This window comes from Pyxicephalus adspersus, chromosome 8 (genome assembly GCF_032062135.1).
Source record: "Pyxicephalus adspersus chromosome 8, UCB_Pads_2.0, whole genome shotgun sequence".
Taxonomy (NCBI): domain Eukaryota; kingdom Metazoa; phylum Chordata; class Amphibia; order Anura; family Pyxicephalidae; genus Pyxicephalus; species Pyxicephalus adspersus.
In genome coordinates this window covers 62,242,463-62,266,975 of record NC_092865.1, presented here as the reverse complement: position 1 = coordinate 62,266,975, position 24,513 = coordinate 62,242,463, and the positions used below count along the sequence as shown (strand labels likewise).

General features: G+C 39.2%; 1 protein-coding gene across 10 annotated transcripts in view; it reads right to left on the bottom strand.

Annotated features, from left to right (window-relative positions):
• ERC2 (ELKS/RAB6-interacting/CAST family member 2) overlaps nucleotides 1-24,513 on the bottom strand; it is a 574,412-nt gene that overhangs the window by 462,720 nt on the left and 87,179 nt on the right. For all 10 annotated transcript variants that reach the window (XM_072420915.1, XM_072420919.1, XM_072420917.1 and 7 more), the window contains one exon: nucleotides 931-1,005. In XM_072420915.1, coding sequence (XP_072277016.1) covers nucleotides 931-1,005 — 75 coding nt within the window. The remainder of the gene's footprint in view (nucleotides 1-930; nucleotides 1,006-24,513) is intronic.

Sequence of the window (24,513 nt, the reverse complement as noted above, 5' to 3'; positions counted from 1 at the left end):
AAAACAGGGCATAATGTACATCATGGTATGGAAGAAATGTGATTATATTACAGTAAGTGGGACATATTGCTCAGCAATGTATTTGACCGACTCTGCACAGATGCATAAATGGAACGATTGTTTGGTATGGTATGGAATACGTGAGTCTAATTTCTATACAGCATTGTAAGACATGAGATACAACATGCTAGGCAAGAAATAAAACCCTGTGTATAATTGGGACATAACATAATCTTGAATGAAATGCAGGTGTCCAAAAACTGTATGGCTGGGTAAGTGGGACATTTTATAGAGCACTGCCAGCAAAGCATGTGACAAACTAGTGTAAATCAGGGCAAGCGAAACAGCCTTCAGCATAGTAAGCAATGTGTTAGTGTGAGTAAAAATCTATAGTTGTATAAGTGACATATACCTTACAAAATGGTAAGCAATGCATGTAATTGAGGTCATGTGGAGATTGAGGTACAGAATTGTAGACAATGCATGTGACCAAATAATGTAAAGCAGAGTAAGTTTGGCATGATCCATAGAATAGTAAGTTGGACACAATGTACAACATGGTAAGGAATGCATGTGGCCAATTACTGTACAGCAGGGTAAGTGGGAAATGACGTACTAAATGATAGGCAATGTATGTGACCAATTATTGTACAGCAGGGTAAGTGGGACATGATGTGCTGAATGATAGGCAATGTATGTAACCAATCATTCTACGGTAAAGTAAGTGGGTCATGATGTACAGCATGGTAGGCAATGCATGTGATGCTTGTACAGCAGGGTAAGCAGAACCAAATGTTCAAAATGGTAAGCAAAATATTTGACCAATTACTGAACAACAGGGTAATCAAAACATACAGCATGGTCTAACTGGCATGATTGTTAACAAACCACACAGGTATCTAGCATAAGTGTTAGACTGGAAAAATGTACCTTCATCTCGATGACGGTCTGCAGGGCTTTGGTCTTTGCCGATTCGGGCTGGAGTTGATTCCGCCTGTGCAGCTCCTGTGGAGGAACACGATAAAAATAAGCCTGTCGACTCATACTTTCATTTTAATAACAGATTATAAGATAAATGTTCACTACAAAAACTGAGTCTCTAAGTTAAGTGGTACAAGCGTATCTGGAAGTCTACAGGTACACAAGACTGCAGCAGTCACTGTCTTGTGTTACAGCCGATGCATGAATTAATGCTGGGATAATCATCAAATATTAATGATCACCATTGCCAAGGTAGCAAGCTACATCCAAGTGTTAATAACAACATTCCAGCTGTCCTGCTGATGAGGTGACATGTATTCCAATTAATGAACATTGACACACTCCAGGGTCTTAAAGTGTCCCAATTCTGATATGCTTCTCAAACGATGTTTAGAAATTCTAATGTTACTTGGGGGTATTTAGTAAGATTTATAATCAGCCCCATCTCTCATGAATAGTAACCAGGTCTTCCCGTGAGTTCCTAACCTCCAAACAGCTAAGGGGTGTGTGTAATAGGAAGAATGAACAGCAAATGCCTCCCTAGTCATGTCACTAATAGTCACATACCAATGAATTCTGCATTTATTTTTTGTACAGAAACAAATAAGCTATAAAGTATAAAAAGAAAATCTGTCATAGGGGAGGCTAATATTTTGGCCTCTCATTCAGAAAATGTAATTTGTCTGATTGTTATACTGATACACTGGCTTCAGTAATTTAGGTCACTGACTAAAATGAGTGCATAGAACTGCAACATCAATTTATTTAAAGCGGAACTAAACTTTAATTTAAAAAAAATTAGGAGCAGGCAGAAAAGATTGTGAACAAGCAGATGACTTTATTTTTTTGCAGAAAGGACATCACTTATCCATTCTGCAATGAAATAAACTTACCTGTTTGTTCACAATTTTTTTCTTAAATGTATACTGAGTTGCACCTGCGCAGTTCAGTGTAGGATGTCAGGTATACTGGTATACCCTTGGCTCCTGGGAATATATGAACTCTCATGTGCAAGCATCACTATAGATAAAGGTCCAGGACCTGTAAGAGGACCAGGTAAAGATCATGGCGCCTGCAAAAATGAGAGGACAGGTGAATGTAATAAAAAATTGCGATCAGGCAGCTAATTTTATTTTAAGAAAGGACATCCCCTTTTCCTTCTGCAAAAAAACAACCTGCCTACTTGCAAATTTTTAGTTTAGTTCTGCGTTTAGTTTAGTTCTTCAGAGTCCCAGAATATTTAAATATTCTGTACCAAATGCCTTTTATTCACCAGTACTTTTTTTAATGCTTGGCATACCAAAATCATTTTTTTAGCACACATTTTATTAAGAAATGGGGGGTGGACAACATTTTTTTTTCACTAAATGATTTTGTCCTATTAATGCTGAGCACAGGGACATTAAACATGGTCTACAAACAAGTGTTCATATTTTAGATTCCATTAAAATGCGATTCACCAACCAGCCTAAAAAGTCAATGATGACATAATTACAAACAGGTTAAAATAAATAGATGAGTGTCAGTTCAAAATTGTGTGCTAGCAAAACGGCAACAAATACATAATCACGACACATAAAAAAACATTATAGCCTGTCAATTCAGGGTTAACCTAAAATGACAGTTCAAAATTCCTCAGGGACTATGTAATATTTAATTAGACTTCATGTACATACTGCTTCTGGATTACTTTTACACTATACTGACATTATATGTTTGTTTGTTTGTTTGTTTTTGCACTCTCACTACCCCACCTTAACATAGTATAACTGAAAGGATTCATTCTGCTTATATCATTGGTAACTTAATATTTAATTAGACTTTATGTACATACTGCTTCTGGATTACTTTTACACTATACTGACATTATATGTTTGTTTGTTTGTTTGTTTTTGCACTCTCACTACCCCACCTTAACATAGTATAACTGAAAGGATTCATTCTGCTTATATCATTGGTAACTCAGAGTGATCATCATATCTTCCAGGCCCACCATCTAAAGCTCCCTTCTGAAGAAATGCTCTCCAAAGGGCGCTTTAAAAAGCTCAGCATGGCAGCCAAGAAACTTGCATTTTCAAAGAGGACATCAAAGTCAGTCTCCATGTTTTTTCTGATAACGGGTTCTCTTTAAAAATATTGGAGTATGGAGTATTGGAGTATTGGAGTATCTCAAGTCCAATTTTCTACAGCGATAAAAGGTGAGGTTCCTCACATATGGTCTGATCAGGATATTTTGTGCGTTGTAAGCTCCAATGCTTTGATAAAAGTTGATTGGCCAAGGGTGGATTTTCTCTGACAGTCACCCATGACATTCATAATGGCTCCTTGAACAGTTCTATCCCTTAGGCCAAGTTTGCCTGCTACATAAGGCATGTACATATTATTGCCATCACCGATTAGTTTACAAAAAAAAAAGCCATACCATACCAATGTCCATTTTTGTTATTTGTATAAATTGTCTTATAAAAATATTTATTACACCTATTATTATTATGAGCAAAACTCCTTTTTCAGGCACCCAAAAACAGTATACAGCTATTTTATTTCACAGTGGATTTGTTAGTAAGACGGGAACCTAATCAGAAAAGCAAATCAATCTGCTGTAGCCCCCGGAGCTTACTTCATCTCTGGAAAAAAAAGAACACCTTGTAGGTTAAATAAAAAAGCCAACACATGTAGCAAAAGATTATGGGCTGTTTAAGTGGAGTGGTCTCCAGAGAAGTGCCTAAGTACAACCGTGCTACCCAATACTTTCCTGTATACGTTATTGGTTCCATCTGCTACTGTCTAACTCCAGCCTCTCCACCTTGTGTCTGAGCTGGTGTAACTGTGCATACTTCAGACGTCTCTCAAGATTGGATTTCAGTTCTCTCAGCACATCGATGATGTGTGGAATTTCTGATTGTCCGAACTCAAACACTGATCTCTTGTTCAAGAAACTGGAAGACAAACTAACATAAACAGCTTCTCCCAGTCCACTTACCAGTTTCCAAATGTCACTTTAATCAGTGAGATCCGCAAGTATTCATTATGGGGAAATCCCTAGCAAAATAACCCGTTCGGATGGAAGAACTGCGTCAGACCAACTCAACAGTTTTCAAACTCTGGAAGCTTGGCGTTTTGCCACTTCAGAGTTGTCACATTCCTTGAAGTAATACTTTCTGCATACAAAAGCTGCTGTAGTAAATTAGATTCCTGTAGATTTAGGATCCTTAATTATGGTGCTTGCTAAGTAACACATCTCCTCTATTAAATTAACAAACCTAGTCACATGCACAGCCATCAAATAAAGATGTTTTAGTTTTATTAACTTTAATGCTTTTCATTCAGGACATGTTGTTTGATCTATCGCAACAATAATTAGGATTCAAAGCTCAATGAAAGGACATCTGGTATTGCTTGAAATTTTCGTTTGATGCCCTATCATCTAAAATTGTAAATTACGGGATGATTCTGGCCTCTGAATCCTTTTAAAAATTATATCTCCCCCTCCACAACATTCCATCCAATGCTGCAAACTAGTTAAAACCTTTATTTTTTTAAGTGCAATACTTTTTTTTTAAAGGGGTGCAGCACCTCCCCTTTCAGTCTTGATTGCCTCGGCTGAATGGGAGCACAGATTTTCCCGGGATACCCGGGATTTTCCCGGGATGTCACGCATCCTGGGAGGCTCTGGGTGCTCCTTCTGCACATGCCCTAATCTCAAACATACGCAGAAGGGGCATTTTTTCAATTAGGGGAAAGAGATGCTGATCTCACGCAAGCACATTGTGTCTCATCGTGTCTCATTTTTTTCCCCTTCACAATAGCTACATCACCCTATCTCACACCTGCGCAGTTTGAAATTGGGTGACGTGCCAAGGAGACCAAAGAAGAAGACAGAAGAATGAAGATTGCAGCGCTCGGCGCTGGGATGAAGAGGAATCCAAGGACGACGCGGGACCGGTTTGCGTGAAGGACCAGTGCTATTGAGGGACCTGCGGAATTAAAGGTAAGTGTAAATTTTTGGTTTTCAGTTTAGTTCTGCTTTAAGTGTTAGTGAATCTACAGGAAAAGTACACATTTATATTTTATCTTTAGCCATACTGACCTAAAAGAACCAACCCAGATCACGGTAGTTCCTGCTGTAATGTAACAGTCAGCCCTTGCAGACCTGTATAGGACTGACTCCTGAAAATCTCCAAACAATTCTCCATGTAGGCTTTGGGAATTCTTTGTCACATACCTATAAATACTAGGGGGAATACATGAAATTCCTGTAACTGAATATCTATGGCTTATCAAAGCCTCAGTAGACTTCTCCTAAACCTGGGTTGGGTTTCCCCAGCAAAAAGCTTAGAGTGGTACTCATATACCTATCTTGCATGGTCAGGGTGTGTATGTAAATTTCTGTTCCATTCCGAAGCCAATTTCCAACTAAGTTCTAACATTGATGGCAAACTTTAGCAGCTTCCCCTAGCCCCCACCTGGATCTAAAGGATTCAATATTGTCTGATGTGTTGGATGTCTGTGAACCCCAAGCCAAGCTGTTGTTTCTGCTATGTCGTTTAGTAATACAGGGTTTAGAATAAAGAACCAAGATGTGTAATGGGGGATGCAAGTAGCAGTGAGTAGAATTATTAGTAACAGATTTTACTCCCAATCCCCTGAAACTAGAAGTCACAGGCAGCAAGATCTTCAATCTTACACTTCAAATATACACCTATGTATCTGAATACACAGGAGTGCCTAGGCACACTTAGCAGAAAGTACATTGCGAATTTTCAGGAGAAATTTAGGATAAAAGTTAAATTCATAATGGTACTGCTTAGTAGACGTAACGTTTCTAAATGTTGCCTATAACCTAGAAAATCTTCAGCTTTTGAGTTCAAATCCACTTTAGGTCACCAACTTTGGTATTTGTCCTGTCCTGCCACAACACAACATAGGTGTGGAGGAAATGAATCTATTAATATTTTAGTATCTCTCAGTTTTCACAAGAGGACATAACATTAGGTGAAGACAAAACCTGTTGCATTTTTAATGAGATTGATGTATTGTTCTATGAAAATATTACATTACAGTTCGGAAGTCATGCATGATGTTCCATCACAGCAAGCACTTTTGCAATTTATATGCTCGCTGCTTGAAAACACTTGCCTATTCTTTAATGCTTGCATAAGATGAAAATATTAGACAGGCCTTTGTGGAAATTGCCAATTTTAAGTTGACAGTTAGCACAAAACATCCTTGGCAGGCAAATGCTGCTGAAATCCTTTACAGAGTACACAGAACAAATCACATCAATCCCTGCCTTCAAAGAAGTTTACAATCTAGTGTCCTGCTGCATTTATACAAACTTTGTGATCCTCAGAAGATGCCAATTAACCCCACAGTATGTTTTTGTTAAGAGAAGACACCAGAGCAACAAAACCCAAGCAAGAGGATGACGCAGGCAGAGATCCCAGTGGGACTTAAGTCCAAGACCCAAACCTTGGATACAGCAGGAAGGGTTTTGAATGTCTGTAAGATTTAATTGATGTCTATACCCACACTGGGGAGATTTTCCTGTCCCTGTGACACTCATACAAGCAACTGAAGGGAGAGTTACTGTGGTAGGAAGGCAAATATATAAAAAAAATTGGGACTGATTGATTAAAGCTCTCCATTGGTGAATCTAGGTGATCCAGCAAACCTGGAATGGATTTGGTAAATGATTTAAAACATTTGCAAAATCATAGCAACAAGAAATCCATTCCAGGTTTGCTGGATCACCCAGCTTTACTGATGAAGTGTATCCTCACCACCCTTGGAGAGCTTTAAGGAGGATTTTTGACTCATTGTTGGGGTCAGTGGGACAAATAACGTCACAAGGGCAAGTTAATTCTGCTCAACCCCATGATTTATAAAATCTTCCACACTACACACCTATGCCCATCCAGCCTGTCCACTTGGCAATGAAGTAGAATAACCTTCTTTGTTCGGTGAACAGGGAGGTGGTCCTGAAGGAAATAGTAAAGCTGAATCAGAAAGTAGCTGTTCACAATCTGTTCACAATGCTAGCCAGACAGAAATACAAATCCTTTGAAAGGGGAAAAATATTCACATACTTTTTTCAATGGTGTATTTAGCTGTCTGCCTGAGTACCACTGTAATGTGTTTCATATGCACTAAGCTGCTTTTTTCCAGTGTCGAAGGATACATCAGGTCAGAGGGTCACAACCAGGAAATTTTTCATAGTTCTTCAATTCAAATGAGCAAAAAAACGCACATTAAGGTTAAAATGATTCAACAGGAAAATCCCATGCCAGATGTCTTGCTTAACATCACCATACGCTCAAACACACATAGACAGCAGTGAGCGAGATTTATCTGACTGGCTTTGATCGTTAGAGACACCAGGGGTATAATTTAAAAACTGCCTTACCCAGGACTTGTGCCATGGTCTTCTGAGACATGACATACAGTATTTCCAATGCCAAAACTGCTTGCCCAGCAGCATGGGTAATGACCAAGACTTAACCTGTAAGGATCCAAAATACACTCAGTGGCCGTTTTATTAGGTACTCTGCTAGTATTAGGTTGGACCCAATTTTTAATTTAGAACTGTGAAATCCTTAGTGGAACAGATGCAACAAGGTGCTGGAAACATTACTAAGGGATCTGAGTCCCCATTGGCATGTTAACATCAGGCAGTTGCTGCAGATTTGTTGGCTGCACATCCATTATATGAATTTCCATTCCATCCCATCCCAAAGGTGCTCTGTTGGGTTGACATCTGCTTTCTATGGTTGCCATTTAGCTACAGTAAACCGGAATAATAAACCTTAAAATAATGTGTGCTTTGTGATTTGGCACGTTACCTTGCTGGAAGTAGCCACCAGAAGTTGGGTACACTGCGGTCATAGAGAGATGGACATGGTCAGCAACAATACTAAGGTAGGATGTGGCATTTAAATGTTTCCGCATTGGTACTGAGAGGGCCAAAGTGTGCCATGAAAACATTCCTCACACCATTACACCACCACCACCAGCCTGAACCAATAATACAAGGCAGGATGGTTCTATTCTTTCATGTTGTTCAGCCCAACTTCTGACCCTACCATCCAAATATTGCATCAGAAATTGTGACTCAATATTAGACCAGGCAACATTTTATTATTACTATACTACTACACTACATTACTACACTGTCGTCTTTAAATTTTTCATACATTGTAATTGTTTCATTACAATTTATATTTCTTAGGAATCGGTGTCAATACATTTCCAGTGTTTGTACCCAATATTTATTACTTCCAACTTCACATCACATCATAGAGCCACAAAACAGAGCTTGCCTTAGGCATCTTGATTGGACAAGCCAGCATAACATGAATCTTGGGCAGGCATATGGGAGTTTTTTCAGTCCTGGCATGTGCAGGGGAAACCTGTACCATAAGTAATTGCATGGGAGCTCACTAACACCCAGCACCCACAAGTCAAATTTTGATAAGACAATGATCAGGTAGGTAAGAATGTTTATTGAGATTTTCTCAGCAACCCCCATTTTTTATCACTTCCAGGTTATCTTCTGACACTGGTGGTATAGAGTGCCTTTGAGTTGGAAGGCTATGAGATCTTGGAAACAAGTGTCTTTTTTGTTGGTGCTGAAGGCATGTCAAACTATCGGGCAGACGCTCTTAGAAGTTCATATGCATGAGACCTGACACAGATGCCATCAGTGATCCAAAACAGAACAATAAAGTAGTAGTCATTGTTTATGTAAGGATTTTAAAATTAAGAAATAGGCATTTTCATGTGTAGTGGAAATATGTTGGATTTTGAAACTTACTACATATATAAGGAAGATTAACAAATATAATGTGATGTGTGTTAAAAGAAACATTTTATTCATGCTGGCTGGAAGTTATAAATTTGTGGGTTGGGTAAGGACTTAAGATGTTCTGTCCTCAGGGTTTTCTCCATTTTTTTGTCATGAAAGATTCTTCAGGGAACACATAAACTTTAATTAAATAAAAGAACAAATTAGAGTTACTAAAACCAATCAAGTTGTGATCTTTATTAAGAATATGCCATAGGCTGTCCCGTTTTTTTATGTGGGTCATCCTAGCAGTCTTATGAGTGGTAAAAACCAGAACAAATCAACAAGACATTGCCAGGCAGTTAATGTCTCACAGTAATATTGTCAAGTCTTTGGAATAGAGTGGATTATTAAATTTAAAGATTTATTAACTTAATTATTAGGAAAGTTCATTGGGAACCCAATTAAGGCATAAGCTTAATAGAAGCCGGCATTGAGAAAACCATGGGGGCTACCATTGCAGACCTTAAAATGCTCTTTCATTCTCTCTGACCTCAATGCTTCCTGAGTCAGTGACTAGGAACAATAATTCAACTAGGGAAGTCATATAGGGATAAAAACATCTCACTGGCATAAGTTACTGGGTTGTGAAAAATATTATAATAATAATATATATAATAAATTATAATTTACAAAAAGATGGGCACTCTACTCCAATCTTGAGCGGCAACTATTTATTGAGTCAAAAGTGGACAAATAATTGTTATTCAAGGATGCTTTATGTCAACATTTCATTATTTTGGGTTCTTAGTATATCCTAATTATCAGGGATGAAGAATGAAGAAGCGAAATATGTATGCCAGGAGGGAAGCCCTTGAAGTACCTTTAAAGCGGACCTAAACTCGAAAAAACAAAGTCACCAGGAGGTAGTGCTAATTGATGAAAACACTTTCATCAGTGAGCCTGGGGGATCCAGCAAACCTAGAATGGATTTCTTAAAAGTCAATATTTTCAACCCCGGACCAGATCCATTCCAGGTTTGCTGGATCACCCAGCTTCACTGATGAAAGTGTATCCTCTCCAGTCTTGGCAAGATTTAATAAAACAGGCCCAATGTCTCTTTTGTCAAAAAATAAAGTCCTGACTCCTTCTGGCTTTTTGTTTTAGCTCCAGATTGAATGCCGCATGTTGCATGTAATGTGGAGCTCGGCATGGTTCGTGCAGGAGTTATGTCATCAGTGGCCATCCGATGGCCAAAGAGGATCTCCAAAAGTCTGCCAGTTGGTGGTGAAGATGGCAGCTTTCTAGGACATGGCGATGACAGTATCCTGGACCCTTAATCAATGCAAAGCGGCTGCACACAAATATGTATGTGACATAGCACAGTTTGGCAGAAGCTCCCCATCCACCAAGTACAGTTCCAGTTTAACAGCCACACAGAGGAATGTATTATTTGTGACTTAAGGTTTCTTTACAATAGTGATGTGCAATAAAGCACATGAATCATGCGGAGCAGCACACAAGGAGATAATGCACAGAAAATGGAGTGTGCACTGGCTTTCCATATATTGCTGGCAGCACCTCGGCACACTTTACTTATATATGCTAGGAGGGGGAACTGCCATGAATCATGCTTTAAAAAATGCAAAACACACTACATTTTATACGATGTGCTGCAATGGACAGCTTAGTTAAATCATGTTTTTATCTAAGAGTGAGTAAGGGTAAAGTAAAATTTCACCCTAAATTCTAAGGTTTTCTCATGAATACACTTCGGATGCACGCAGTGCTCATTGGAGTTTTTCTTTAAACAGCCAACTCCCATAACATAACTACAATGGCAATAGAATATCTCTGAATTTTTTTTTTTTTGAGGTTTTGGTATCTGAATTCCCACCAAAAGCCTAGTGTTTGCATTTGATTTTCCTAATGTTTTCTCCATATGTGAGAAATCTGGGTACAATTAATCACGTTGGACTCGGATACATTGATATATGGACACAGAAAGCTGCAGTTACGTTGACAGCCTCTAGTCCCCAGGCTCATCTACATCTGAGTGGAGTCTGTGTACAGACACAGAAGCCAAACATTTTATAATCCGGAACAAGGATGTCTTCCTTACTGAATAAAAGTGACTTTATGCTGAAATATTACCTCCTGAAAACAAAATATGTTTTGCATCATTCCTCTCAGAGAATACAATAGTAGGAATCCTGACTCCTACGAACTCTTATTAAAGCAATATTAACAAATCATAGACTTGTAGACTCTAGCTATTTGATCTACATGTTTATAATGTGTACTCTTTCCAAATACAATGTTTGCTAATAATGTCCTTATTTACATCTTTCACTAAAATTTAAATGGGCATAAACCCCGGCACTAAAATCTGCAATTCAATTGTAGATTCAAAAGACAATGTATGCAGTGTTTAACCCAGAAATGTTTTAAAGCTGGGTGGGAAGAAAATGTAGGCGGGTTGCAGCCCCTGTATTGTGACCCAGCTCTTCAGTAACCACCTACAAACAGACGAGTGGTAACTGAAAATTGCCGGGTGGTGCGCCCAGCTAAAAGGAGCTGGGAAGAGTATTTTTAAATCTGCAACTTTAATTAAAACAATACAATCATTCCCTTGTTCAGGCTCTTCCTGTTATAGAATGATAATGTTCTTTTTCAAGCTGTGACCATGCTTTGTCACATTGGCTTTCCTATACAGTTTACAAAGGCCCATTTCAAAACTGTTGTCACCATGAGCAAAAGCTGTCACTGAAGTAATGTAGGCCAGAGGTAGGCAAACAAAGGCCTTTAGGTCGGATAGGGCCTAGCCAGTATTCCAATCCAGCCTAACCCCCCCTAGGTATTTATTGTTGGATCTGGCCTAACTGAATTGTCGCGTTATCCCGAGTTCCCGCAATATCATCGATATCATCGAGTTCCCGCACAGTAACCCCAATTAATATGCCTAAAGAGCAGAAGCAACGCGCAGATACCAGTCTCCGGAAGGTTGACCTTCAACGTCGTGTCTTTAACCCCGAATGCACTGACGACTGACGCGGCAACAAAGCCCTGTGTTTAGTGTGCAACGACACCAACAGCACTTTCAAGTGGTCGAATCTCAAGGGGCATTTCGATGCCAAGCACGCACACACGTAATAAAGACACGTACGAGACTAGACTGCGGATGAGCTGAAGACTAAGGCTGCTCTCTTGCAGTCACAGTTGGAAAAAAACCTTTCAAGACACCTTGTTTCTTCTGGCCTAGTGTGCCTTCTTGACCTCCTGAAATGGCCTAGTAGTCCAAAAAGTTTGACGACCCCTGATGTAGGCAGACATGATGTAGCTGTAAACGGGCAGCAATGTAGAATTTTAACAAAAAATAAAAAAGGATTAAACATGGTGCTCTTTGGTAAACTAAATACCATTTGGATTATTAGGTATAAGGGACATAGTACACGGAGGAAGCTAAGATCAGACATAAGCACTGAGGTTAAGGAAACAACACTTTAATCTATTCACAGGAAACAAATATAAATACAGTTCGCTCTCAGCATCTGATTCTTTCTACGGTAGCCAGCTACAGATGCAGCCAATGTTTTTGTAACTGTATATGCCTGCCTCACACATAAACCTCTGTGGTGGGGCAACTGACAAAAATGATAAGATTGAACAGAATTGTGACTTGGCATATGGATTGCACCATTATCCGTTATTTGTACAATGGCAACATTTGAAGTCTTAATCCAGCTTCCTTTACAAAAAAAAAAAATCAGTCTTCTCTGCAGTACTCACCTCTTCTCTAGCTCAGTCCCCCATACACTTAACAACAGCAATCCAGCTTCTGTAGTCTCAATAAACTGCACTTGTTAAGACACCTTTTGCATTGCAATAGGAAACAAAGGCATTGAGAAACAACCCTTACCGAACAATACAAACTCCATACTAAAAGCATCCCTGGTGGCAACAGCTCCCAGGTCTGTAATCACACAAGACCAGAATATCTCCAGAAAGCATCTTTACCAGATTTGTTAATATGGCCCAGAGTGATTGGTCAATGCTGTTAGAACAACAAGATGTGGGCACATCTACTATCTCAGGTTTTCTTGACCTTTTGATTATGGAGGAAATCCTAAAAATAACTTTCAGATCTTCAGAATACCATTGTTATAATTACTATTGTGGTCTTGTATGTCTTACACGACTACAACTATATCCACAGCTCACATTGGAAGAATGCCTTACACATTGATGCCACTAGGGGGGAAGAATGTTACCCCTAAAGATATCTAAAAAGATCATTGGTGTCAGTTAAGCTGACCTGAGGATACAAGTTGCTCAAGGAACCTGACAACCCTCTTTCCACCCGGCTTAACAATTTCTGGGAGAATACTGTAGCTCATGCAGGAAAGCACTCATCTCCATATCATGGGTGCTTTAACAGATTGCTGGACACTCCGCCTGTGCAAGATCAATTTGTTTTGTTTCAATGTTGGTCTACTCTACTTAGATTCACTGTATTTGGACTACAATTTATACATATTTATTGTTGTTTTCAAACTGTTCTGATCACTTGCCTCAACTCTGCTGACTGCTCAAACCACCTGTCTGCGGACTTCACTGTTGCTAGCGTGAATTCAGAGTCTCTTCCTCTTTTTAGTACTCTTTCACCCCTGGTGACAAGGTTTGCCCACTGAACTTTAGTGCCAGCTGCTTGGGGGGGTTCTACTTTTAAAATACCATGGGATAGGAGGCAACACAATACACAATCCAAAATATGAAAAACCAGAGCAAATTACAAAACCACACCAAAGAGTTTCTGCAGGAAATCAGGGTACAATAACCAGAAGCATAATAAAAAATTATAAAACATAAAACTGCAAAATGAAATGTGTTCTCATTTTGGTTTTTCAAGATAATTATATAAGTGCAACATTAATAACATTTCTGGCTCCCAGTTAAAGTACTGAGAGTAGGAAGCAAGGGTTTAGAAATGAATATTTTTCAATAAATAAACAATTCCCCTGCAGCACTAAAGAGACCAGGATATAACTTGGCTAATTAAGTTTTCTGAATCTGGTTGAATAGCATCAAGCTGCATAATGATGCTGTTTTTTTACGATGGGCCACCATGAGACACGTTGCCACATCCAGCACTAATGAGCCAGAATCAAATTTAGGACCTTGGTTGGCAGATTTGCAGCTGGCAGTGCCGTTTCCTATATACAAAACAGCAGGTGAGCATCTGCCAAACAAGCTCAGAAACCGAAATATTTCACTGCTCACCAAACAAGCCACAAGATTCCTCTCAATGCTCACACCCAAACTCCCTGAGGACAACATTCCCCTACAAAAGATGCCTTCACTAACCTGGAGATACAAACTTGCAGGTTGTAAATATACGAGCAGCTAGAACCATGCAAAACTAAATAAATAATTACTCAAAGTGATCTATTTTCTAATGATTTGCTGAAACTGTGCTTTGTTTTTTCATAAGTCATACTTAAATACTTCTTACTAAACATTTAAGCTTGTCTCCGGGGGGAATTACAAAAACTACCTGAAAAATGGGACTCCCCCTAAACTGCAATTAAACGAGTGCTTGTTTTTGTCTAGCAGAACATTAAAAACACTTAAAATAACCATAATGCTTTGAATAGTATACTTTAAACAACACATAAGTTCCACTTTTAAAAGTCCTTGATCAGCCAGACCATTGTTGCAGAAAGGGACAGGCGATTTGTCTTCTGCAATAATCCCTTCTACCTGCCTAATTGCTCCTGGTATATGTCAAAAAAGTTGAGCGGCACATGTGCAGGTTCAGAGTTGGTTGCCACACGAACATGCCCCGGCAATCAGGATACCTGAAGATCATCTCCAGGAAGAGAATACGGAAGAAAATGGAGATACCCGCCACGGAACAGGGACAGGTGAGCATTGTGGGTTTAGTCCCTGTGGGAACTCTAACTAAGGCTACAAACACATGTCAGGTGATTCTCTTCCGATTCTCGCCGCAGGCTAGTATTGGAGGAGAATCTGACGTGTGTGCAGCGCTAGTCTGATGTCGTTCATGGATTCCTGGTGGATCCATGGACAACGAAGGACTGCAAAAGAAGTGAAGGGAAGGGCGCACAGCAAGGTACCACTTGTTCACCCCCCTCCCCTCTCATCTATTGTGTGTACGCAGCCTTTAACATAACACTTTAATAAAATTATTATTTTTTACTCATGGAATGCTAATGATCATACACATATTATTTTTCTTCATTATAGAAAATTATTTTTTCAGAACTAGTCACATGTGCAAAGCTTTGGGTATTTGGGTACATCATTTTTGCAAAATGATAAGGTCAGCAAATTTGAATTCTGATCTGACCCTATGATCAGGTTCCTGGCCTTCAAATGTGCCTAGCAATAAAGAACTTGGGTTTGACCTTTTAACATAAAAGGCTAAGTTCAACCCTTACATTACTCTTTACTGACTCATGCGAGAAAAAACTGTTGCGTAGCTTGATTTATATTTATACTATCCAATAACTATATATAAATAAATATATATATATATACATATATAAAAATAAATATACTATTCAATCATTCCTTATTATTGATTTTAGGACTCTGAATGGAAATCTTACGAAATGTTTGTTTGTCTCTCAGAGATATGCAACTTTACTTGATGGATTCTTAAAGCGGAGCTATTTTAGGGATACCTGCGTCTCATTCCCTAGGAGGCATTCAGCAGTTCTTTCTTTACATGAGCAGAAAGGGCTTTTTCAGGCATTACTGATCTCACGCATGCGCAGTGTGCAGTTTTTACTTTTTTTTTTTCCTTACAGCAGGCTCCGTCACCTGATTACACACCTGCACAGTGCGAGGTTGGGTGGCATAGCCAAAAAAAGGAAAAACATGAAGGCATCCATCGCTTCCTTCGCTCCGGGATGAAGGAGGATTTCACTAAAGCGCAGGACCTAATCAAGACCAAGTATGAAGGGATCAGGGGCTCAGTGGAAATAAAGGTAAGTGGTGTTTTTTTTAATGTATTTTTAGTACTGTTCCGCTTTAATACATTTTATAACAATGAGAACAGATGAGACAACAATAAGTGCAGAACTATGAGAGGAAACATCCAAAGAAGGTGAAGAGTACCCTAGTCCTAAAATGTACAGGAACAAGCCTAGAAACTATGAAAATCTAAATGCTGTAGTTAGAGCTAAACTACATCACTTGATTAGTTAAAGTCCTTTTTTAAGCAACTTTACATTTTCCAAGATTTAGGTAGTCCTAAATACTTGAATAGGATTTTTGACCTGAAAATGCCATTAGGAAAAAAAACTTGGTGACTTTGTGTCCTCATGTAAACAAACTCTTGCTGTCTTACTGCATATCTACAGGTGGCCAACAATACAATACAAAATATATCAGTAACAAGAGACCCATCCTAACCAACTCAAAAGTACAAAATACTTTGACCTATAAGAAAAAAGGGGGGTATAGACTGAGCCCATGTGATTTAATTATTTTCCTTTATAAATAATGTTTTTAAAAATAACACACCATAAATGTATTTATTTATAATATTTTAATTTTCATTAAATTGGCATTTCTGTTGATTGCTGTTTTAATATTACCAGAGACAGCTGCATCTTCCTGTGTTTTCAGGTAAAAAAGTACCTTGGTTTATATTCGGATGGGTTTAAATTAGAGTATAAGGTCCTAAATGTCAGCAATCCACTACTTGATAATTTATTATTTTTTTGTGTACGCACCACACATTTCCTCCACAATATGAGGCCAAAGGATACAGAGGAAATTACTAAATTCCTTGATTTAGGCATAGATCAACCTACATGTAGCTCACAATTCGTCTGACCTGAAAGCTTGCTGAGGGGAGAGTAGTACGTGAGGACCATTAGTGCAAATATCTCCCTGTTTCTGCTTCATTTATTTTTGGGAACTTTGCTTCCTCCATTCTACCATTGCTTGATGGTTCATTTTTTCATCGCTGAATGTGTGCATTCCAAGAAAACTGCAAACAAGCAAGTAAGTGTGTTTTATTGCAGAAGACATATTGCATGCCTCTTCTGCAATAAGGAGCCTTAAGCAGCTCTTGCATTTCAGTGTATGGCAATGCACTAATATAAGTCCTCACCAGAGAGTGCTTTGTTGCTAGTGTTGAACATGCAGGAAGATGGAGTAAGGATTTAAACTTTTTTCCAAAAGCATAAGTTCATAACTGAGTTAAATTATTTTAAAAGTAAAGAAATGAATTTTTATTATATTTTAATATATTATATTAGCCAGCAGTGTGTCAAAGCAGTGTGAATAGGTGAGACTTCATACAGACAACGGTGATATTTGTAAAACCTTTAGTATTACTCTTCAAATTAATCCAAAAACCAAAAAACTAGGGCTGCCTGTACACCAGTTTTCAACATCGGGGGAAGTTTATTTAACGGAACATTAAGTCAAACATGCAGAGTAACTAATCTTTGTCAGGATTTAGAGTATTAGTAAAATGCTTCCAATCTTTAGCCCAGGGGCTTCTCAGATCTTTTTCCTATTAAGAGTTGCTGACCTTAAATTGAGCACAAATAAAGCTATTGTTTAGTCAAGAAGGAAAAAATGCGACTCATAATAGTGGTTTTATTTAATGTCCATATGAAGAAGCAGCGTCTTCTGACACTTAGACGGGGCGTAGACGGCTGACTTGTTATTAGAAGGTGCAATTCTTTAGCAAAGTCTCAAAATCAGTTAAAGAACAATCCCAGCCATAAAAAAAGCTATTTTTTCAGTTGTAAAAAGAACTGCTATACTAGTAAAATCTTTTCTTCTATTGTGCAGCCAAACCTTGGCTTCACCAGTACCCAACACACTATACAGCTTGCTTAAACTATGTAAACCTAACAATAAATTTCCTTTCTTGGCTACCTTTTGGTCTGTTTAATAAGAATTGTTTTGTTATATTTGTTTGATAAGTCCATAAAAATCTTATTTCATACATTCTTAGATGTGTGATGTCCTGCTTACACTTGCTGTGTTATCTCAAGGAGTCTAATCAATCCACCATGTAGCGATTAGGAATAAGGTTTGGGTTAAAACTTTTCTTGGATTTGACCAGGACAGGCTTTTGTAATCTATAATGCACTGCACAGACTTTGAGCTATGGTCAGCTGGTAACAATAACAATAATAATTTCCATGTGACATCAATATCATCAATTATGTTGTACAAGAATCCCTGTCATGACCTTTTTTCTTTAAAGGAGGAATCCAGACTCCATTATAACCCCCCCCCCCCCTTCTCCCAACAAACCTCACTGTTCATTGTGAATGAACAGTGAACAGACAAGAAGCGCAGTGACTAGTTAATTTTTATGTTATTTCTCCTCCTATCATTCTTGTGCTACTACTTCTTCTCAGACCCTGGATCTGCTAGGGACTGCACGAGGCTGATACAATGTCAGATTTAGTTACTAAGGCTATGTACACACATGCAATAATTGTCGTTGGAAGGGATCTTTCACAATCCTTTCCAACGACAAAAGACTGAACGATGCATGAACGAGCAATGTACATACAGTGCCGGTCTGCTCTATGAAGAGGGGAGGAGGAGAATGATGGAGCGGCACCCCACTGCATTCTCTCCCTTTCACTTTCATTACGATCATTTATCGTCTGTGAATTCACCAGGACAGATGACTGAACGACGGACAAGCGCTGTACACATGCCAGAGTCTCGTACAGCATCAGCCCTGAGTCGATTATTGGACCAGAATCATCTGACGTGTGTGCATAGCCTTACACCTTTGCTTGTAGTTTAGTAGAGCAGGAACAGATTAGAACTGACAATTTTATAGAAATGCTTGTGCCTTCATGTTCGGTGACAACTGCTCCCCTACTTTCTTAGAGGGGAGTCATAGGGATAGGAAGTGCAGCTACAAATGAATGCCTGGTGCCTTATAACATAATAACTGCTAGCAGTACTGCACACAAAATATGTTTTGAGAATTCTCTATAACCATTTAGAAGCCATTCCAATATTAGTCGGTAGAACAAGCTGCACAGATGAACCACCCAAAGATGTCTCTCTTTTCAGGTACTTTACTAATTGTAACTCACATTCTAAGAAGCTCTCTCATGCATCGTATCCTCCAGCATGTGCACAGATCACTTGCAGCACTCTAGGGCAATCTGGGCCTCCGTACCATTTTTTGATATAAAGCATCATGACATTCTTTGCCCCAGGTAAATCCTTACAAATTGCCTACTGCACAACAACTGTACACATGTATGTACAAATCTATGACAAATGATCAGCCTAATCCTGATTTATATTTCATGTGTTTTCTAAAGCTAAACTGGGAATAGAATGTACCATTAATTGATATCCTACCTTGCCTAAATAAAGTGTTTTATTGCTAGGACTCTTATCTATATGGCAAAAAAATAATTTCAGTGCTAGAGAATGCTTTTCCTAAGCCATTTCCTTTTTAGATGACCAATCACAACCACAACTTACATAGGTGCTGGGTGAGCAGTCTGATATCTGCCCCCTTTTCAGTAACCTGCAGGAAGTGCTGATTTCAGTACGTTAGCATTGCTTTGTTTATTGGTTTCACAGTGGGAAACCGAGGTCATCATGACATATGTACATAAGTTAAAAAAAACTTCTGATTGTATTAAAAAAAAAAAAATATGGAACACAATTTTGAGGCACAAAGACTTAAACCAAAGACCTAAATTTTGGGGAATTGTTCACCCACCAATGATTTGTATGTTGTCATTTGTAAAGCTATGAAACACACGCCGATGTAACTTGCCAGCTTACTGGACAGTGAATCTGCAGTTGCTGCTTTATAATCCAATAAGAAGTCTAGCAGCTGAGATGTTATACATGTAGTCCCCCAGTTTGGCCATTCGACATATGGACGACTCCCGGATACGAACGGGGGTACCCTGCTTGTCCGTGTGCAGGACGGAGGCTTGATGGGGGGGAGGGGGGGTTGCATGACTTGCAGAAGAAATCTTTTGCTGCTCTGCAACCTCTTAATGACCAAGACAAACTCTGCAGTTGTTTCTTTTTGCATATCAAAGCACAACTTGCTCCAGAAGTTAATAAATGTCTAGGCTCCATAAAGTTATTTTTTTGTTTTTTTTTGCTTTGTGATTAACTCACAGTGAGGATTTTATACAGTAACTGACACCACACTGCCCAATAATATGTTGAGACAAACATCTGTCATAATTGCATTTAATAAATAATGTACCTGTTTCGACTTACATACAAATTCAATTTAGGGAAAAACCTACAGCCCCCATCTCGTATGTAACCCGGGGATTACCTGTACTGAAAGCTGCAAAGCTAAGAAACCCTGATAACTTGGTTGGATGTGCAGTGTGGTAGGAGTGTGTGAACTGGAAGACAAATCTTGTGAAAGGTAGCAAAATGTATTTTAAAAAAGAAAAAATACACGCACTTGCTATATCTGTAATTGTATGTAGCACACTGTTTTCTGCAGCCCTTTTTAGCTTGGCACACCACCCACCAGTTTTCGGGCCCTGCCAGGCTGTTTTTTGGTGGTTACTGATAAGTTGGGTCACAATACAAGGGCTGCCACCCTCCCTACAATTTCTTCCCACACAGCTTAAAAAAATTTCTGGCTTGAACACTGTAGCACATGCACCATACAATAAAAATCTCCTCCTATAGTAGAACATAGACATGGAGTGGATTGGAGTTGCACTGAGAATACAAATGTTCTGACAAAAATCTTGCTGAAAGAAGCAAAATGATAGGCTCATTATCAAGCTGCTGCTCTTTCATTGGTCAGTCACAGACTAGGGGTGGGGAGTTGACCAATTTGTACATTTTGACCGAGAGTTCACATAAGTCAGGTCACCAGCCGGATTTTGGTTTATTTCAGGGCTGGTAAATCTCAGAAATGGCTGTATAGAAACTGATATAGTAGGTAAAAACAGTCCTATATAGAATTCACCTATGTATTTAGCTGCTTGCCTGGCTTTCATCCTAAGCTGTATATTCAAATAAAGTCGTGCAAAAGCATGGCCTGTTTTCAAACCAGACAGAGAGTGCCAAGACAGTAGAGACTTATTTACACGGCGGGCCTGTAGACATGATCTTATTAGCGCATTAGGAGAAGCCTGGAGGCCTTTCCTGTGGGATAGACAAAGACTGGCACTGTAACATACCTCTACACAGCACCCTGCCAAACAAATTTGGCTACGGAAGGAATAGCCACATACCATGCATTGGAAACTAAGCGCAGTCCCGGCCATTCAGTTTGTAGTTTGGTCCATCCGGCCAAGAGCCTCATGCGCTTCATGTGAGTGAATGTAATGTTACCTGCTCATTTCTGAAACATTTATGTCCTGCTATTAATCATCTGCATGGCTTCTGACAAGGGTAATAATCCTCAATGCACATACAAAAAGATATTCATACTGCACTTTATCATAGGGAGACAGGATTTTTTTCCAAAACACAATAGCGTCTTCTTATTTTTATTCCCATTATTTCAGCCACAGCTATTTATGTCTAAAGCCAAAACACAACTCTGACTTTTTTTATAGGTATTTCTTGTAGGAGGTAATTTGACCCACACCTGGAATCCACAATGTGAAATATCACACAAAAACCTACACTGCTCGGTAATTGGAATTTGCATTTGGATCGAGGATCCTGGTCCGGACACATACCTGAATGAACAAAGCGAAACTGGATCGAACAGACATGCACTTTTCTATAGGTATTTTTTAATATGGATCTATTTTTAATGTTTCTAAAAATTAGCTGTAAATATCTCATCAAAGTGTTTTGCATTGAATGAGCTTGATTTATTAAAGCTCTCCAAAGCTGAAGAGGATACACTTCCCTCAGTGAAGCTGGGTGATCCAGCACACCTGGAATGGATCTGGTCCAGGATTTAAAACATTTGCTAGCAAATAGAAATCCATTCCAGGTTTGCTAGATCACCCAGCTTTACTGATAAAAATGTATTTTCTCCAGCCTTGGAGAGCTTTAATAAATCAGGTCCGATGAAAGACAAAACAATGGCAATAACCTGGCATGAGAGTCTATTGTATTGTTTTAGGCAATGTGGATGTTTCACATGATTACAGGCTGCTTGAGAGACTATGTCAGATTGTTAGACTTGCAGCTAAAAAGAACAAATTATAAAATAAAATTGCTTTAACGTCCTCTCTATCAGCCCCTATGTTACAGCCAAGGCAAATCACCATGCACCAGTGCTGTTACACAAGAGCAAGGGGGATCATATATTCCTCTATACCTAGATTTGTAAAAGACAATTACAATATTGTAGAGAAGATTGAATGTAAAGATCCCTTATGGGCCTGTGAAGCCCATGAAGAGGAAGAAGTTAAGCTTTGGAAACATCCAATATCCCGGAGCTTTCCACCCTATCCTTTTGCTTTTCCATACCACGCTTTCAATGGACCACAGGGTTTAAAAATCTATGGATGTTTCACAGATATAAGAGACATTGGGGACAGCTATATACATCACTATGAACTATAAAATATGAACCAGTTAGTATTTATATTAATAATTAGGTTGTCACCCAATGTTCTAATTACTAGATGGCTATCGGTTTCTTGAAATGTATCTAAAAAATCTTTTTCTTTTTTTTATGAGATAGATAGAATAGTGATAAGTCAGAGACCCTTGTACCCAACACCCTGCCCCCCCCCCTTCACACACACACACACACACCTACCTCTCCTTGGATCCTTCTGCTAATGCTGATCCTCAAAGGATAACAGGGACCTAAAGCTCAAAATTCAATTGTCATATAAAAATGCTGTATGTTGTAAAAAAAAAAAATGTATGAAATTGTGTTTTAAAAATGTCTAGCATACAGGTTAATGTGTTCCTAAGACAGGTCTACTACTCTCCAAAGAAATTAATTTATCCTAAATACAAAAAAAACAGCACTGATAAACACTATAACTTATATTTTAGGTTTACCAATCTTGAACGGAACCTTCAATATACTAATTTAAAGCTAATCATTTACTACAACCTCAACAATACATCTCACCTTTAATTCTTTTGGCAGCTAATTCTGTACCCTGAAGTGCTTCAACTTAGCTTGCAAATGTACCTTGAAGTCAAAGGTGTTTTTGTCTGATTAATTTGTAAATTCCTTTAGTTTAAGTGAAACTTTTATATCAGCACAAATTGGGGGAAGAGGTTTAGGAATTAGTGCTAATGTGATCCATTGACACACACAATGCTGCCATCTAGTGTTTAAAAATGAATGTTGCAATTAAACTGATTACTTCTGGTCCTTATAGAGAAAGAACAGACTTTTGGCAATGATGCATATACAGGTAGTCCCCAGGTTATGAACGAGATAGGGACTGTAGGTTTGTTCTTAAGTAGAATTTGTATGTAAGTCGGAACAGGTAAATTTTTTTAATAAATGCAATTAGGACAGATGTTTGAATCAACATTTTATCAGACAGCATGGTGTCAGTTACTGTATAAAATCTCACTGTGAGTTAATCACAAAGCAAAAAAAATAACAAAACTGTAAGGAACTTACCCGTCCTGCGAGCCCGCGGTGTCCCTGGGGATGCCAGCCACAGAGGGAGACGCCGCTGTAGCAGGCAGCATGGCTGAGGCTGCTGCTCTGCTCGCAGCGTGTCTCTCTCTGCAGGCAGAGGGATACGTCCTGGCCAAACTACTGTTCAGCCAGGCGGCATCCCTTCGGACGTGGTTACTGAAACTCCTGCTCTCAGCACTCCTTTGCATGTGCAAAGTAGTGCACGTCGTAGGGGTGCTGTGGGAAGAGGTGCGCGTGCTACCATGCGTCCCTCTTGTACCCCCCGAGGGCGTGGCACTCGGCTGCCTCGCTGCGGGGCGGGACATAGTTAGTTTGAATTCCCTGCAGGGGATTCAGTTAGTCTGCTATCAGACGGCGCCAGGTGGCGCAAGGTCATTGGTCACTCTGGGCATTTAAGGAGAGCCTATCCTGTACACCATTGCCCGCTATAAGCCTCTGTGAACACAGTGTGCTTGGGTGCGTCCTTGTGTTGGTTTAAGTTTATCTCCTTTTGCCATCTCCATAGCGACCTGGTCTGAAGCTGACTCTCCTTGAACTCTGCCTGCCCTGACCTCGGATTGTTAATGACCATTCTGCCTGCCCTGACCTCAGATTGTTCTTGACCTGTCTTTGCCTTACCCTCTTGTACTTCGCTTGTTTGAACTTAACCCTTGTCATGCTTTATGACATTGAATAAAGCCTGATTGAAGGATATCTGGAGTTGGTTGTGGTTTGTGTACCCAAGCGCATTACAAAAACTTTATGTAGCCTAGACATTCATTAACTTCTGGAGCTACAGGAGGAGATCGTCAAAGCAAATGTTGCCCTCTCTATCATTCAAAGTCTGCTCTTCTCTGGTAATATTACTTCTGTTTTGTTGAATGTTCTTCCTAGGGCTTGCTGGAAGGGAAGATGCATCTTAGAAAATGCAGTGCAAGAATCTACCTGCCTTTGCTTCATGTATGCTGTAGATGGAAACTTATTCTACTTCTGCTGCATAATCAGGAACCGACCCTTCAAGCCATGCTTCTCTACCCAGATTATTGTCTTCACACAGAGATACAACAGGGAGCAAGGCATGTATGTAGGTCAACCCTAGAAAAAGAAATTAGCAAAAGAAAGACTAAATAACTCTTTTGTCTTTTTTTGAGGATGTGTGTAGTGT